Source organism: Scylla paramamosain, chromosome 11 (assembly GCF_035594125.1).
Source record: "Scylla paramamosain isolate STU-SP2022 chromosome 11, ASM3559412v1, whole genome shotgun sequence".
NCBI classification, from domain to species: domain Eukaryota; kingdom Metazoa; phylum Arthropoda; class Malacostraca; order Decapoda; family Portunidae; genus Scylla; species Scylla paramamosain.
In genome coordinates this window covers 11,800,231-11,816,417 of record NC_087161.1, presented here as the reverse complement: position 1 = coordinate 11,816,417, position 16,187 = coordinate 11,800,231, and the positions used below count along the sequence as shown (strand labels likewise).

Below are 16,187 nucleotides of genomic sequence, written 5' to 3'. Positions count from 1 at the left end.
AAGTAAAGGAAAGATTGAGGTTTAGTAAGAATGATTGCACAGGGAAGATGAGTATAGTATTGCTTAGTGAAATGTTAGACAGGAAGGAGTACAGAGCGGAATGAGAGACTGAGAAGCAATGGCGACACTTGGAAAGGAATCAAGTGCAAAAGGAAATATTTCATGTATTTAAAAGTATAACGACTACAATAACAGCAGAGCCGTTAGGGTAAAGAAAGCTTGGGAGAGGAGACAGGAATACGCATGGTGAAACTGGAGAGAAGCGCTTATGAGAAAACCCTGCAGAAAATGTGGCAAAGGAATTTAAACCAAGAACATGGTATAAATCTGGGATTGGTCAAATGAAGGGGCTAATAAGAATAAGTGAGAGTAGATGAAAAATTTGGTGGGAAGCTGAGTAAAAAGTTTAACGAGGATGGAAGGAAATTTTGAAAGATTGGAGACGAGCGTGGGAGTGTGAGAATGAAGAGAGGATGGAGTTCCTGTAGGTATAGTGTAGTAGGGAAGAGGTGCAAGGTGTATGGAAAAGGCATTTTGATGATTTAAGGAACAAGTATATAGTGGGAGAAGCAATAGTGGGTATCGATGCAGGCAGAGTGAATGTATATGCAGAAACACTTAGAAAAGAGGTAGAGAAAGCAAGACATGGGGTGCAGATAAAAAAAAAATAAAATACGAGTAAATAAAATAAATAGATAGATAAATAAATAAACAAAAATAACTTTATAAATGTTACAGTAAATAATTATTCTATCAGAAAATAAATTACTGTATAAATTGTGTTGCTTGTTGCTGAAATTTATACCATATTGTTTCAAGTTCTTGTTTGAAGTTCTTTAGACTGTAAGCTTATTTAGTGAAAATATTTTGTTGTAATTTCTGCATGAAAGCGCATATCTGGGCGCTGTAAAATACATATTAGTGTTGTAAATTATATACAATGCCTCATTTGTCATGAAAATATCATATTAAATGCTATCATGAATCTGAAATAGGTAAGAAAATTTTGCTAAATATCATCAAAAGTTTTACATTTTCTATGAATAGATATTGGTTATAGAAAATGTAAAGGTACACCATCGTAAGCTCGGCGTTGAGGAAGAGCATTAGTATTTGCTCTTGTTGATACTCCGTAAAAACCATGTTGCTCTGTTTTATAGTTTTAAAGGGTAAAAAAAAAAAAAAAAAAAAAAAAAAAAAACGAGTTTTTATCTAACAGATAACGTGTCACAGGCACCTGCTGTTGGATGATGCGGCTTGGTGATTTGTCACACTTCAAACACGAATTATGGAATTATTACTTAGGTAAGATTTTCGCAAAGACTAATAATATTTTTTACATCATATCTTTCTCCGTAATCAATATCAAGTAGATGATATTTGACTGAAGTAAAAAATAAATAAATGAATAAATAAATAAATAAATAAATAAAAAATAAATAGAAATAAATAAAAAAGTAATAATAATAATAATAATAATAATAATAATAATAATAATAATAATAATAATAATAATAATAATGGCCAAAAGAGAGTACATACTCCTCAGCATCAATCTATGGTCTGACCATTTTGAACTAACCGTTTAAGCGTTGTCCTTTACGGGGATTCCCCGGCCTGCTGCGCTGCCAAACCTTGTACTGGGCCAATTATCAGATTAGAGCCTGTATCGCTGATAACCTCGCTCCCCACACTCTTTCTTTCTTTCTCTCTCTCTCTCTCTCTCTCTCTGCATATACAATCTACATTTCATGCAAATTTCTTTCTTTCAGAGATCTATACTTGCCTATGAATCATGAGAATTTGAGAAAAATCTACCTGTCAATCAGTCATGTTACCACCAAGCGGGTGAAAGAAGTTGTTGTGCAAACGAGTTTGTCAATGAGGAAGGAAAGGACCTGGTGGTCAGGGCGAGGACCAAGACGAGGCCTAAGTCAGCGAATTTCTTGTACGGTCGGTGTTGAGGTAGTGTTGATGCTTGTTATGACATGAGGCTAAGATGAGGCCGGCCTTATCGCCGTCGCTAATGGATAACGATGGACAGGTTAGGAACCCAGCCAGTAACTGAGGACGATAGGGACACTTTGCTGAGGACACTTGCGCAGGGAGGACGTGTGTCGGTGCAGAAACAGAAGTAGATAGACCTACCTGGAGCACCTGACCTCACTCTGTCACCCATGGAGATGTGACAACGCCTGAAGGAAACCAAGTATTGTGCCAAGTATTGCGGTGTTTGAAGAAAAAAAAAATGCAAGTTTCATAAGAGAAAAAGTAATAAAAAAAAAAAACATGTTACACTAACTTGGCTTTTTAGAGCATCACAGTGTATATATACTACAGTACCATTCAGTCTTGAGGTAGGAAGTACCTCATATAAGGTGTGTCTTAGTATTTGTGTGGCAGCACCGCAGGCCGGGGAATCCCAAGAAAGGACAACGCTTAAACTCTCAGTTCAAAATGATAAGACCATAGTTGTTCTAGAGATCAGCGCCCTTTCTGCGCAATGAGACACGAAGTAAAAAGAAGAGCGGTTGTTACATAAATTTATAACATAAATTGTTTAATTGCTAGAACTGATTACTACAGTAGTTGGGAAACAGTTTACCAAGAATCGAACGCAAAAGTGAACAGAAACGAAAACATATAAGAATGTATCCCTGGATCCTAAGCGATACAATTTTGTAAAGTAGTATATTAAATTTTCAGGTGTATAACTAAAATATATGGGTGTGCAAAGAAGCAAATGATAGTGTCACATTTCAGAATTGGACATTGCAAGTTTAAGTACTGCAAGAATTCTGTAAGAGCACTCACATAGCTGCCTCCGTTCCCTTCCCGGGTCTGGATCAGCCAAAGCATCAGGCTGGGGCTCGGCTTCTGGTTCTGCACTCACTACACATCCGGCCACCCATACTAGAGCCACCCACATCAGGACCACTGACACTCGCATGCTGAGGAGGGAAAAAAATCGTTTAGTGTGTGTGTGTGTGTGTGTGTGTGTGTGTTCGCACGCGCGTTCATGTGTCCCTTTAACGTTTGATTTCGAACTAGTCAAGGATTAAGATTATAATATGATAATTATTGTATTATTTTTGAAAATCCATTAGATTAATTGAAAGATAGGATAAATTTTGAATGCAAACAAATTGAAAAGAATGAAATTTCATTCACAGCATGGTAAGTAACAGATCTTGGAACTGACAGGTAGCGAGAAACCACGAGCACTGAGACGCCAAACCAAATCTGGTAGAGACGGCGCCAATATGGATCAGGAATATCACATCCCCAATCTTATCTGTAAAGACTTTCTATTCAAGTGGGGTTACGATGTTGTAGCCCTCTTTCTGGATTCACAGGGATATAGCAACGTCAAATCCTCCTCCATCACTCATTGCCTAATAAGTCTACTGGATTAGAATAAAGAAAAACAAGGGTTAGTTTAATCTCTCAGAAACAAACGATGTTAACCGCAGATTTGAGGCTAAACATTCATCAAGACGGCATTTAAAATCCTCTTCGGTGTTACAGCCTATCGAGTAAACCCACGATGGAAAGTTTTTTTTTTTTTTTCTTTATTCATGAGAGTTGAAGGATTTCCCAGCATTTCTGCAACGGTTTCCTCGCGTCTAATTTGAAAAATCTCTCTTTAAATACTTACTCCATATACTACTATATACTTACTCCAAATACTTCTTGTTATCAATGTCTTTGATGATTTTAAACACCTGTATAAGTTGCTTCGTATTCTTCTTTGTGTTAATGGAAATAGATTTAATTCTTTAAGACGCTCTTCGTACGATTTGTTTCTTAGGTTTGGTATAATTCTTGTTAATCTACGTTGAAGTCATTCTTTTTTTTTTTTTTTTATGTAGGAAGGATACTGGCCAAGGGCAACAAAAATCTAATAAAAAAAATGCCCACTGAAATGCCAGTCCCATAAAAGGGTCAAAGCAGTGGTCAAAAATTGGTGGATAAGTGTCTTGAAACCTCCCTCTTGAAGGAATTCAAGTCATAGGAAGGTGGAAATACAGAAGCAGGCAGGGAGTTCCAGAGTTTACCAGAGAAAGGGATGAATGATTGAGAATACTGGTTAACTCTTGCGTTAGAGAGGTGGACAGAATAGGGGTGAGAGAAAGAAGAAAATCTTGTGCAGCGAGGCCGCGGGAGGAGGGGAGGCATGCAGTTAGCAAGATCAGAAGAGCAGTTAGCATGAAAATAGCGGAAGAAGACAGCTAGATATGCAACATTGCGGCGGTGAGAGAGAGGCTGAAGACAGTCAGTTAGAGGAGAGGAGCTGATGAGACGAAAAGCTTTTGATTCCACCCTGTCTAGAAGAGCAGTATGAGTGGAACCCCCCCAGACATGTGAAGCATACTCCATACATGGACGAATAAGGCACAGAGTTACCAGCTGGAGGGGGTGAGAAAAACTGGCGGAGATGTCTCAGAACACCTAACTTCATAGAAGCTGTTTTAGCTAGAGATGAGATGTGAGTTTCCAGTTTCCAGTTCAGATTATAAGTAAAGGACAGACTGAGGATGTTCAGTGTAGAAGAGGGGGACAGTTGAGTGTCACTGAAGAAGAGGGGATAGTTGTCTGGAAGGTTGTGTCGAGTTGATAGATGGAGGAATTGAGTTTTTGAGGCATTGAACAATACCAAGTTTGCTCTGCCCCAATCAGAAATTTTAGAAAGATCAGAAGTCAGTCGTTCTGTGGCTTCCCTGCGTGATATGTTTACCTCCTGAAGGGTTGGACGTCTATGAAACGACGTGGAAAAGTGCAGGGTGGTATCATCAGCGTGGGAGTGGATAGGACAAGAAGTTTGGTTTAGAAGATCATTAATGAATAAGAAGAAGAGAGTGGGTGACAGGACAGAACTCTGAGGAACACCGCTGTTAATAAATTTAGGAGAAGAACAGTGACCATCTACTATAGCTGCAATAGAACGGTCAGAAAGGAAACTTGAGATGAAGTTACAGAGAGAAGGATAGAAACCGTAGGAGGGTAGTTTGGAAATCAAAGCTTTGTGCCAGACTCTATCAAAAGCTTTTGATATGTCCAAGGCAACAGCAAAAGTTTCACCAAAACCTCTAAAAGAGGATGACCAAGACTCAGTAAGGAAAGCCAGAAGATCACCAGTAGAGCGGCCTTGACGGAACCCATACTGGCGATCAGATAGAAGGTTGTGAAGTGATAGATGTTTAAGAATCTTCCTGTTGAGGATAGATTCAAAAACTTTAGATAGGCAGGAAATTAAAGCAATAGGACGGTAGTTTGAGGGATTAGAACGGTCACCCTTTTTAGGAACAGGTTGAATGTAGGCAAACTTCCAGCAAGAAGGAAAGGTAGATGTTGACAGACAGAGCTGAAAGAGTTTGACTAGGCAAGGTGTAAGCACAGAGGCACAGTTTCGGAGAACAATAGGAGGGACCCCATCAGGTCCATAAGCCTTCCGAGGGTTTAGGCCAGCGAGGGCATGGAAAACATCATTGCGAAGAATTTTAATAGGTAGCATGAAGTAGTCAGAGGGTGGAGGAGAGGGAGGAACAAGCCCAGAATCGTCCAAGGTAAAGTTTTTAGCAAAGGTTTGAACAAAGAGTTCAGCTTTAGAAACAGATGTGATAGCAGTGGTGCCATCTGGTTGAAATAGAGGAGGGAAAGAAGAAGAAGCAAAGTTATTGGAGATATTTTTGGCTAGATGCCAGAAATCACGAGGGGAGTTAGATCTTGAAAGGTTTTGACATTTTCTGTTAATGAAGGAGTTTTTGGCTAGTTGGAGAACAGACTTGGCATGGTTCCGGGCAGAAATATAAAGTGCATGAGATTCTGGTGATGGAAGGCTTAAGTACCTTTTGTGGGCCACCTCTCTATCATGTAAAGCACGAGAACAAGCTGTGTTAAACCAAGGTTTAGAAGGTTTAGGACGAGAAAAAGAGTGAGGAATGTACGCCTCCATGCCAGACACTATCACCTCTGTTATGCGTTCAGCACACAAAGACGGGTCTCTGACACGGAAGCAGTAGTCATTCCAAGGAAAATCAGCAAAATACCTTCTCAGGTCCCCCCAACTAGCAGAGGCAAAACGCCGGAGGCACCTTCGCTTAGGGGGATCCTGAGGAGGGACTGGAGCGATAGGACAAGATAAAGATATGAGATTGTGATCGGAGGAGCCCAACGGAGAAGAAAGGGTGACAGCATAAGCAGAAGGATTAGAGGTCAGGAAAAGGTCAAGAATGTTGGGTGTATCTCCAAGACGGTCAGGAATACAAGTAGGGTGTTGCACCAATTGCTCTAGGTCATGGAGGATAGCAATGTTGTAGGCTAGTTCACCAGGATGGTCAGTGAAGGGAGAGGAAAGCCAAAGCTGGTGTTGAGCATTGAAGTCTCCAAGAATGGAGATCTCTGCAAAAGGGAAGAGGGTCAGAATGTGCTCCACTTTGGAAGTTAAGTAGTCAAAGAATTTCTTATAGTCAGAGGAGTTAGGTGAGAGGTATACAGCACAGATAAATTTAGTATGAGAGTGACTCTGTAATCGTAGCCAGATGGTGGAAAACTCAGAAGATTCAAGAGCGTGGGCACGAGAGCAGGTTAAGTCATTGCGCACATAAATGCAGCATCCAGCTTTGGATCGAAAATGAGGATAGAGAAAGTAGGAGGGAACAGAAAAGGGGCTACTGTCAGTTGCCTCAGACACCTGAGTTTCAGTGAGGAAAAGAAGATGAGGTTTAGAAGAGGAGAGGTGGTGTTCTACAAATTGAAAGTTAGATCTTAGACCGCGAATGTTGCAGATGTTAATGAAGAAAAAGTTGAGGGGGGTGTCAAGACACTTAGGGTCGTCGACAGAAAGGCAATCTGACCTGGGGACATTTATGGTCCCCTCCCCAGATGGGGACTCCGAGGCTGGTGTAGGAGTCGCCATGATGATTTTAAAATTTTTGAGAGAAGGGTATGTGTGTTATTAGGTGCTTGTAGTTTTGTGTGGAGGAAGAGAGTTGTCTTTGGAGGGCAGGCTGTGACTGCCGCCTTGTGGTGTGAGACACAAAGGGAAACGTTCAGTGAGGTCACAGCTGGGTTTAATGATAAGTTCACAGCACCCCCTGAACAATGCTTTAGACCTCACTGGGAGTAATTATCGTTTCGGCAGGTGTCTACCGCCTCCTCCTTGTGTAGTAAAGTATACTTCTTCCCCAGATCTCACAGGAGATAATATTCTACGAAAGTGGGTGAATTCGTTTGTTTTTGTAAGGGTGATAGTTCATAGAATATTATAAAAGAATATTATAATCCTCGCTTGTCATAACTCTGCCTCCTAGAACGTGGTTATCAATTCTTTCCCAGCTGCTGGAGTGACTTTGCGGTTGTAGTACTACCTTGCCTGTAGGAGGTGAAACAGGCTAACGACCTCAGTTGTATAATTCCCCACAGGAGGCCAGAGGGACCCTGTGGAGGTGAATTAGGCTCCACACTATACTGTATAGGAAGTGTGACAGTGCAGGGAGGCCGACCCAGGTAGTGGCAGCCGAGAAGGAGAGCAGAACCTGGTGTTATGACCGTTTGTTTAAAGGATGCAAGAGACCAGAAGGATCTTGTGATCTGTGATTGGGCCCCGCACTGAGTTACGTTAGTGGTGACATAGAAAAGCTTGCCAAGATAAAGGGAGCTGCCTATACCGGAAGTGGCAGTGTAGATTTGACACAGTTTGGTGTGTCCCATAGATAGTGCCCGAAACGTGTCAGCCCTCCACACAATATTGGTGGATTTTCCCAGAAAGGAGGCATGTCTGAGGAGTTGAGATTCAAATTGGAGATGAGGAGAATGGAATTGGGAGCAAAGGAAAGGAGATTGAAGGCTGAAGGAGCTAGGGAAGCCAGGAGGCTTGAAGCTGAGTGGGAGAAGGGGATTAGGTTACTTGAAACCGAGAAGGAGGCAGGGATGTATGAGAAAGAAATGAAGATGTTTGAGGCAGAAAAAAAAGGAAAAAAACTGAAAAGAACAGAGTATTTGAGTTGGAGAAGACTCGAATGGAAGTTAATTCACCTCATGGCTTAAGGAGAGGATGAGTGAAGGAGGATACAGTGGAAAGCCAGATGGTACAGAGTTACAAGTTAATACCTGAGTTTGATGAAAAGAAAGTAACGGAATGGTGGTTTAGGAGATTTGAGAATCAAAATTTGATTGGTCTCAGGAAAGATGGGTTGACCTGATGGGTAATATGTTGAAGGGCATGACATTAGAAGTTTATGATAGAATGTCAGTGGAGGATTTAGAGGATTATGAGGAATTTAAGGTTGACATTCTGAGAGCCTACGAGCTATGGCCCAAGGCTTATAGGTTGCAATTCTGGGGAGGAAAGAAAAGGCCTAGTGACTCCTACCTTGAGTGTGCTCCCTATCTCGAGGAGACGTCTGAGAAATGGATTGCTAGCGAGCAGGGCACCTCCTACTGTGAATTAAAGGAGCTCATGGTAATGGAGCAGTTTGTTGATGTGGCCAAGAAAGAGATTTTACTGCTGCTCCGGGAGAAAAGGTTTAAAACCTTAAAGGAGGCAATTACACAGGCAGACGACCACGTTTTGGCGCACCGGCCTGCGCCTCGGTTGATTGGTGGGATGTCTGGTGGGGCAGGTGATGGTTTGTCTGGAGGCACGGCAGGCACCAGTTTGTCAGGAAGTCCACGTTATAGTAGTGGCTTCAGTAGTAAGTCTGGGAGAGTAAGCCCTGTCGGAGATAAGTCTCCACCCAGCCCTCGACAGAGACAGACTGGGAGCATGCAGCATAGCACTACCAGATTCAGTTCCCAGCCTGTGTCATTATTGTAAAAATACAGGACGCTTTAAATCTAATTGTCCCAAGTTAGTGACAGCCACGGCTTCCGGGAACCCCCCAGAAGCCAGTGGCTCTGATTGTGTCCCAGGGTCGAGACCAGGAGATGATGAGGTCCAGCCAGTATTTGGCTGTGAGGGTATAAAGGCAGAAAGTACTGCCCCTTCATCTGTTGATACCTCACCGTCCCCTATGAGGTATGGTTTGGACTGGTGCCGTCCATTCTTGTGTAAGGGTACTGTCAAGATTGCTGGGGTCAAGTACCCCATTACAGTTTTGAGAGACAGTCGCACAGCAGTCATTTTACCAAAATGTTACTGAGAGGCAGGTTGCCTCTGATAAGACTGTGTAGTGCCGGGGAATTTGGGCAATAGAAAGCTTTGCTAAGGCGGAGATGAGGCTGTTGAGCTCGCTACTGACCGCAGAGGAGCGGAGGACTTGCCAGTGTCTGGTGTAGATTTCCTCTTTGGGAATAACCTTGCAGGTGGAAGAGTTTGGGTACAGACCTCATTTGCAGAGCCCATCTCATGTAGATGTGGAGGCTGTTGATGTTCCTGACTGTAAGTTGTGTTGCTCACCCTAGGGCGAGGAGAGCATCCCGTCGTCGGGTGCCCGCGGAACCTGTGACTCCTGAGGTCGACTGCAATAAGGCAGGGCCACCACTAGAGAACTGCAGAGTTTGTGTCGATGCCGCAGAGAGGGCAGAGTGCCCAGAGGCCTGTCTCGCTAATGGCAAGGGTCTGGGCGAATCAGAATTGGACTCTTCTTTGATTCAGTGAGCTGGGGCTGACTGCACAATCGTAGAACTACCGCACGAGGCATATGGATGGGTATGTTGCCAAGGGTGAGACTGGAGTGATTGGTTTGAATTGTTTGTTTGATGACTTGCCTCACCCTGCAGAGCCTCTCGGAGGTGGCACTCAGACAGAGTTGTCACCTGGAGTGAAAGCTGTGGATGCCAGTACTCAGTCCGCGCCCCAACCTGGTGTATCTTGTGTGTCAGGGGTCGTTACCGAGGGTGAGAAGACTCCTAATTCTGCTGGGGAGGTGAGAATTTCCTCCCCTGTGAAGTGTACTGGAGGTGGGGAGCAAGCTGCTCCCCTTGCTAGGACCAGACACAGTGGGTGTTTGCTCACATAGTGGTCCACCCATGCTGATAACTATTGATAGTGCCGCTGCTAGTGTACCCAAGGAGGGTTTTGTCTCTCTGGGATGTGTTGCCAAAGCAGGAGTGGACAGCAAGGAAGTGGCATTTTTATTTTATCAGTTTTATTGGTGCGGCACGGAGGCTCTGAAGAGCCGAGAGCGGACAACCTGGAGTGAAGTTTTGGACAGTGACTGAGGTTAGAGAAGTGAGGAGAGTAGAAGGAGCCAGCGAGGGGGTTGCTTGGCACCCCAGAGGGGAGTTTTGTTTGGCCAGGAAGAGTATTGCTTGACAATACTGTGATAATGCACTCGGAGGCTACGGTCCCTGTTGGCTGCATTAGGAGTTGCAAGGGTGCAGGTATGTCATTGCTTGGTGACTCTTGCATTTGTATAGTGTGGAGGAGTAAGTACAGAAGAATTGAGTAGGACGTGTAGTAAAGAAAGCAGGAGAGGTGGGAGTAAGTGGAGGAGTAGTGAAGGTAGTGGAAAGAGAAGACGATGTAGATGGAGGAGAAAAAGATAAAGAATCCTGGGAGAAGTTGGAGCAGCTGTAGCTGCTGCGTATAAGTGACCATGATACGACTCCCTGCTGGAATAAACCTGTATACCAATGTAGCCTCGAGGTCCTGGCTGAAAGCCAGAGACGGAACTCGAGGGAAAAGTAGGAGGAGAAAGAAACGGCAGCTTGAGTATGAAGGGCCAAGGTGGAGCCCTATTGTTTCTTGTTGTTTTGTTGATTCTTCATGTTACTGTTGTAATAGCCTCTGTTTTGTAATTTGTGAGCGCCCTGTTTAAATCTGCCTCGATTAATTATGTGCTGAGTTTTTAATTTGTTGTCTACTAAAATTTCGTAAGCTTTAGTGTACCTTCCGAAATTTTCTGTTTGGGAGAGTGTGTGTTGTGTGGGGAGTAAGCAGGGGCGGTTGGTCCATAAAGGCCGGTGGGCTGCAGACCTCCCTGTCTCAGCCTTGCCAGGCAGATGAGTGATTCATTCATATAATTCATTTTATACAAAATAAATAATATTATATTTTTATATTCCATTCAGCATTTTTCATTGTTTTTTCTATAAATTTTTAACACGAATTACTACCAGATTTGATAAATTAATTAGAGTAAAACACATCTTCCATGATAGGCGCAGCGTCAGGCGGACAGTAGCAGGGCTGGTGACAGGTCAGCCGTGCGCGGCACCCTGAGTGGGGAATGTCATATACCCTCTGTGTTAGTTAAACAAATAGTGCATTACGTCCGTGATTCGTGAATACTAGCAAGTTTTTGCATCCTACATGACAACCGAGGCTTAGTATAAGTGTCCTGATTACTTCAATATTACATATTCAACTCGATAACTTGATAAATGTTCCTCATAGCTTTGGCAACCCATAGATTTTAAATTATGAGCCTATGATTACAAAACGTAACGTTTTTGATTCAAATAAAACTGCCTACAGCACGGCCTCATTAGTATTGTAATCTGAGATTATCATGCAGCTTCCCCCATTTTTTTTACCACGAGCTGCCACTGGGCGTAAGTAGCAAAGAAGAAGTAAAAGAAGAGAATAGTGGGAGGAAAGAAGGAGATGAGAGAGAGAGAGAGAGAGAGAGAGAGAGAGAGAGAGAGAGAGAGAGAGAGAGAGAGGGTGCCCGCTGTTCAATGAATGTCTGGCCGCTCCTCACCACTTTACCATAAGATTCCCAGGACACAGTGACTCCTTTCCCCCATTTAAATTCCCTTACTTCCTGTTGTGCCTTCATTTTGAGTCCTACCCATCATTTAGTTGAAGAGTTCGTCTTGGCTGAAAAGTAGTTACCAGCCCCCATAGTTTAATCACAATTATTTTCGAAAGATAACCATTTTATTGTTCCTGCTAGCAGTGTGAGGCGAGGTGAACAGGCAACGGTGGGTTGCATTCCTATTCCTCTCCTTTCCCCACCTTGCATGAGTCACTGCCTGAGATGTGCACCCAGGCTACGTTCCTGCGCTTTGCTTGAGCTGAGACCGTATAAGAGTGAGGATGCACGAACGAGAGAGAGAGAAAGCTGGCACGAGATAGGATAATATAAATACAATTAGAGGATGTGAAGCAAATCGGCTTGTATATGAGACACTGGCAGTACCGCCTCTGCCATCTTAATTAAGTTGGTAACACACCAGTCATAGGATTGACTGGGTATGTTGTGCCAAGACTTGGGGGGAAGGAGTGCTCTGCTCTGTGTCCAACGTTAGTGTGCTGGTTCAATGGGAGACAAGACCAGCTTTTTGGGGTGTATTAGAGCGGTCAGCGGAACCTCCCTTTGTTTGTGAGGTGCTTGTGTTTGTATCTTTGGTGTCTTGACCGTATTGTTAAATGTTACTGGGTTCCAGGGCTTTTTTAAGGATTCTGGACCAAGAGGATAGTCGTTACACTGCTGTGCAGCAAAGTATATTTCTTTCCCAGGTCTCACTTGGGTACTATTGCTTTAATTTTCTTTAAACTTATATACTACAATAGACTTATGTAAATAATTGAAACATGTTCGTCGGCCTTGACTGCTTCGCCTTTACATATAATAACATCCAATATAAGTCCATAGAGAGCAAAAGCTCAGTGGACGAATGGCTTACTACATTTGTATATCAAACTTGTATCCTACTATAATGCCAATAAACATATCAATATCAATATTAATATCACTGTTCCTTGGGTGGCAGGGGGCTGTCCTCTGGGAAGCTGCATTTTTTTTTTTTTTTATGTAGGAAGGATACTGGCCAAGGGCAACAAAAATTTAATAAAAAAAATGCCCACTGAAATGCCAGTCCCATAAAAGGGTCAAAGCAGTGGTAAAAAATTGGTGGATAAGTGTCTTGAAACCTCCCTCTTGAAGGAATTCAAGTCGTAGGAAGGTGGAAATACAGAAGCAGGCAGGGAGTTCCAGAGTTTACCAGAGAAAGGGATAAATGATTGAGAATACTGGTTAACTCTTGCGTTAGAGAGGTGGACAGAATAGGGGTGAGAGAAAGAAGAAAGTCTTGTGCAGCGAGGCCGCGGAAGGAGGGGAGGCATGCAGTTAGCAAGATCAGAAGAGCAGTTAGCATGGAAATAGCGGTAGAAGACAGCTAGATATGCAACATTGCGGCGGTGAGAGAGAGGCTGAAGACAGTCAGTTAGAGGAGAGGAGTTGATGAGACGAAAAGCTTTTAATTCCACCCTGTCTAGAAGAGCAGTATGAGTGGAACCCCCCCAGACATGTGAAGCATACTCCATACATGGACGGATAAGGCCCTTGTACAGAGTTAGCAGCTGGGGGGGTGAGAAAAAATGGCGGAGACGTCTCAGAACACCTAACTTCATAGAAGCTATTTTAGCTAGAGATGAGATGTGAAGTTTCCAGTTCAGATTATAAGTAAAGGACAGACCGAGGATGTTCAGTGTAGAAGAGAGGGACAGTTGAGTGTCATTGAAGAAGAGGGATAGTTGTCTGGAAGGTTGTGTCGAGTTGATAGATGGAGGAATTGAGTTTTTGAGGCATTGAACAATACCAAGTTTGCTCTGCCCCAATCAGAAATTTTAGAAAGATCAGAAGTCAGGCGTTCTGTGGCTTCCCTGCGTGATATGTTTACCTCCTGAAGGGTTGGACGTCTATGAAAAGACGTGGAAAAGTGCAGGGTGGTATCATCAGCGTAGGAGTGGATAGGACAAGAAGTTTGGTTTAGAAGATCATTAATGAATAATAAGAAGAGAGTGGGTGACAAGACAGAACCCTGAGGAACACCACTGTTAATAGATTTAGGAGAACAACAGTGACCGTCTACCACAGCAGCAATAGAACGGTCAGAAAGGAAACTTGAGATGAAGTTACAGAGAGAAGGATAGAAACCGTAGGAGGGTAGTTTGGAAATCAAAGCTTTGTGCCAGACTCTATCAAAGGCTTTTGATATGTCCAAGGCAACAGCAAAAGTTTCACCAAAATCTCTAAAAGAGGATGACCAAGACTCAGTAAGGAAAGCCAGAAGATCACCAGTAGAGCGGCCTTGACGGAACCCATACTGGCGATCAGATAGGAGGTTGTGAAGTGATAGATGTTTAAGAATCTTCCTGTTGAGGATAGATTCAAAAACTTTAGATAGGCAAGAAATTAAAGCAATAGGACGGTAGTTTGAGGGATTAGAACGGTCACCCTTTTTAGGAACAGGTTGAATGTAGGCAAACTTCCAGCAAGAAGGAAAGGTAGATGTTGACAGACAGAGCTGAAAGAGTTTGACTAGGCAAGGTGCAAGCACGGAGGCACAGTTTAGGAGAACAATAGGAGGGACCCCATCAGGTCCATAAGCCTTCCGAGGGTTTAGGCCAGCGAGGGCATGGAAAACTTCATTGTGAAGAATTTTAATAGGTGGCATGAAGTAGTCAGAGGGTGGAAGAGAGGGAGGAACAAGCCCAGAATCGTCCAAGGTAAAGTTTTTAGCAAAGGTTTGAGCAAAGAGTTCAGCTTTAGAAATAGATGTGATAGCAGTGGTGCCATCTGGTTGAAGTAGAGGAGGGAAAGAAGAAGAAGCAAAGTTATTGGAGATATTTTTGGCTAGATGCCAGAAATCACGAGGGGAGTTAGATCTTGAAAGGTTTTGACATTTTCTGTTAATGAAGGAGTTTTTGGCTAGTTGGAGAACAGACTTGGCATGGTTCCGGGCAGAAATATAAAGTGCATGAGATTCTGGTGATGGAAGGCTTAAGTACCTTTTGTGGGCTACCTCTCTATCATGTATAGCACGAGAACAAGCTGTGTTAAACCAAGGTTTAGAAGGTTTAGGACGAGAAAAAGATAGGACAAGATAAAGATATGAGATCGTGATCGGAGGAGCCCAACGGAGAAGAAAGGGTGACAGCATAAGCAGAAGGATTAGAGGTCAGGAAAAGGTCAAGAATGTTGGGCGTATCTCCAAGACGGTCAGGAATACGAGTAGGGTGTTGCACCAATTGCTCTAGGTCATGGAGGATAGCAAAGTTGTAGGCTAGTTCACCAGGATGGTCAGTGAAGGGAGAGGAAAGCCAAAGCTGGTGGTGAACATTGAAGTCTCCAAGAATGGAGATCTCTGCAAAAGGGAAGAGGGTCAGAATGTGCTCCACTTTGGAAGTTAAGTAGTCAAAGAATTTCTTATAGTCAGAGGAGTTAGGAGAGAGGTATACAGCATATAGTATTGTCCTGCAGGAGTTAACATTCCACAAATGTGGGTGGATTCGTTTGTTGTTTGTGAGGGTATTAATTCATAGAGTATTATAATCCCTATATGTGTTTGTCGCTTGTCCTACCTGTGCCTCCTAGAACATGGCTATCGATTCTTTCCCAGCTGTTGGAGTGACTTTGCATTTATAGTACTCCCTTGCCTGTAGGAGGTGAAACAGGCTGGTGACCTCCGATGTGTAATTCACCACAGGAGGCCAGAAGGACCTTGTGGAGATGAATTAGGCTCCACACTATACTGTATAAGTGGCAGTGTAGGGAGGTTGCCCCAGATAGTGGCAGCTGAGAAGGGGAGCAGAACCTGGTGTTATGACCTCTGTGGAAGAGACCAGAAGGACCTTGTGAAGGGGTGCAGAACCTGGTGCTATGATCCCTGTGCAAGAGACCACAAGGACCTTGTGATCAGGCCTAGCACTAAGTTACGTAGGTGGTGACTTAGGGAAGCTCACTAAGATAAAGGCAGGTGTGAGAGAGGGTGGGATTTGTGGTATATATATATATATATATATATATATATATATATATATATATATATATATATATATATATATATATATATATATATATATATATATATATATATATATATATATATATATATATATATTCTTATGCAGAGCGTCTTGTTCAGTAGAAACTATAGAGAATAGAGAACTAAATATATATATATATATATATATATATATATATATATAGAGAGAGAGAGAGAGAGAGAGAGAGAGAGAGAGAGAGAGAGAGAGAGAGAGAGAGAGAGAGAGAGAGAGAGAGAGAGAGAGAGAGAAGAAGCAAGTGGAGGTAGATGTCATGGCATGCTTTGTTAAATCATTTCTAAGTTGTCCTTTCCCATTTAATTTTCCTCACTTTTTTCCCTTTCTGAGAGTTGTATTTAGCAGAGAATATAGTTGAAGAATTGTTCTCCCTCATAGAAAAGTCAGTTTTCCCCCTAGCTCAGCAAATACCCCCACAGTAATTTTTAATACATAATGTTTAATTTAGGAG

General features: G+C 42.8%; 1 protein-coding gene across 3 annotated transcripts in view; it reads right to left on the bottom strand.

The window, feature by feature from the left end:
• LOC135104952 (uncharacterized) overlaps positions 1–16,187 on the bottom strand; it is a 91,238-nt gene that overhangs the window by 40,673 nt on the left and 34,378 nt on the right. For all 3 annotated transcript variants that reach the window (XM_064012781.1, XM_064012780.1, XM_064012782.1), the window contains one exon: positions 2,815–2,951. In XM_064012781.1, coding sequence (XP_063868851.1) covers positions 2,815–2,950 — 136 coding nt within the window. In that variant the 5' untranslated portion in view covers position 2,951. The remainder of the gene's footprint in view (positions 1–2,814; positions 2,952–16,187) is intronic.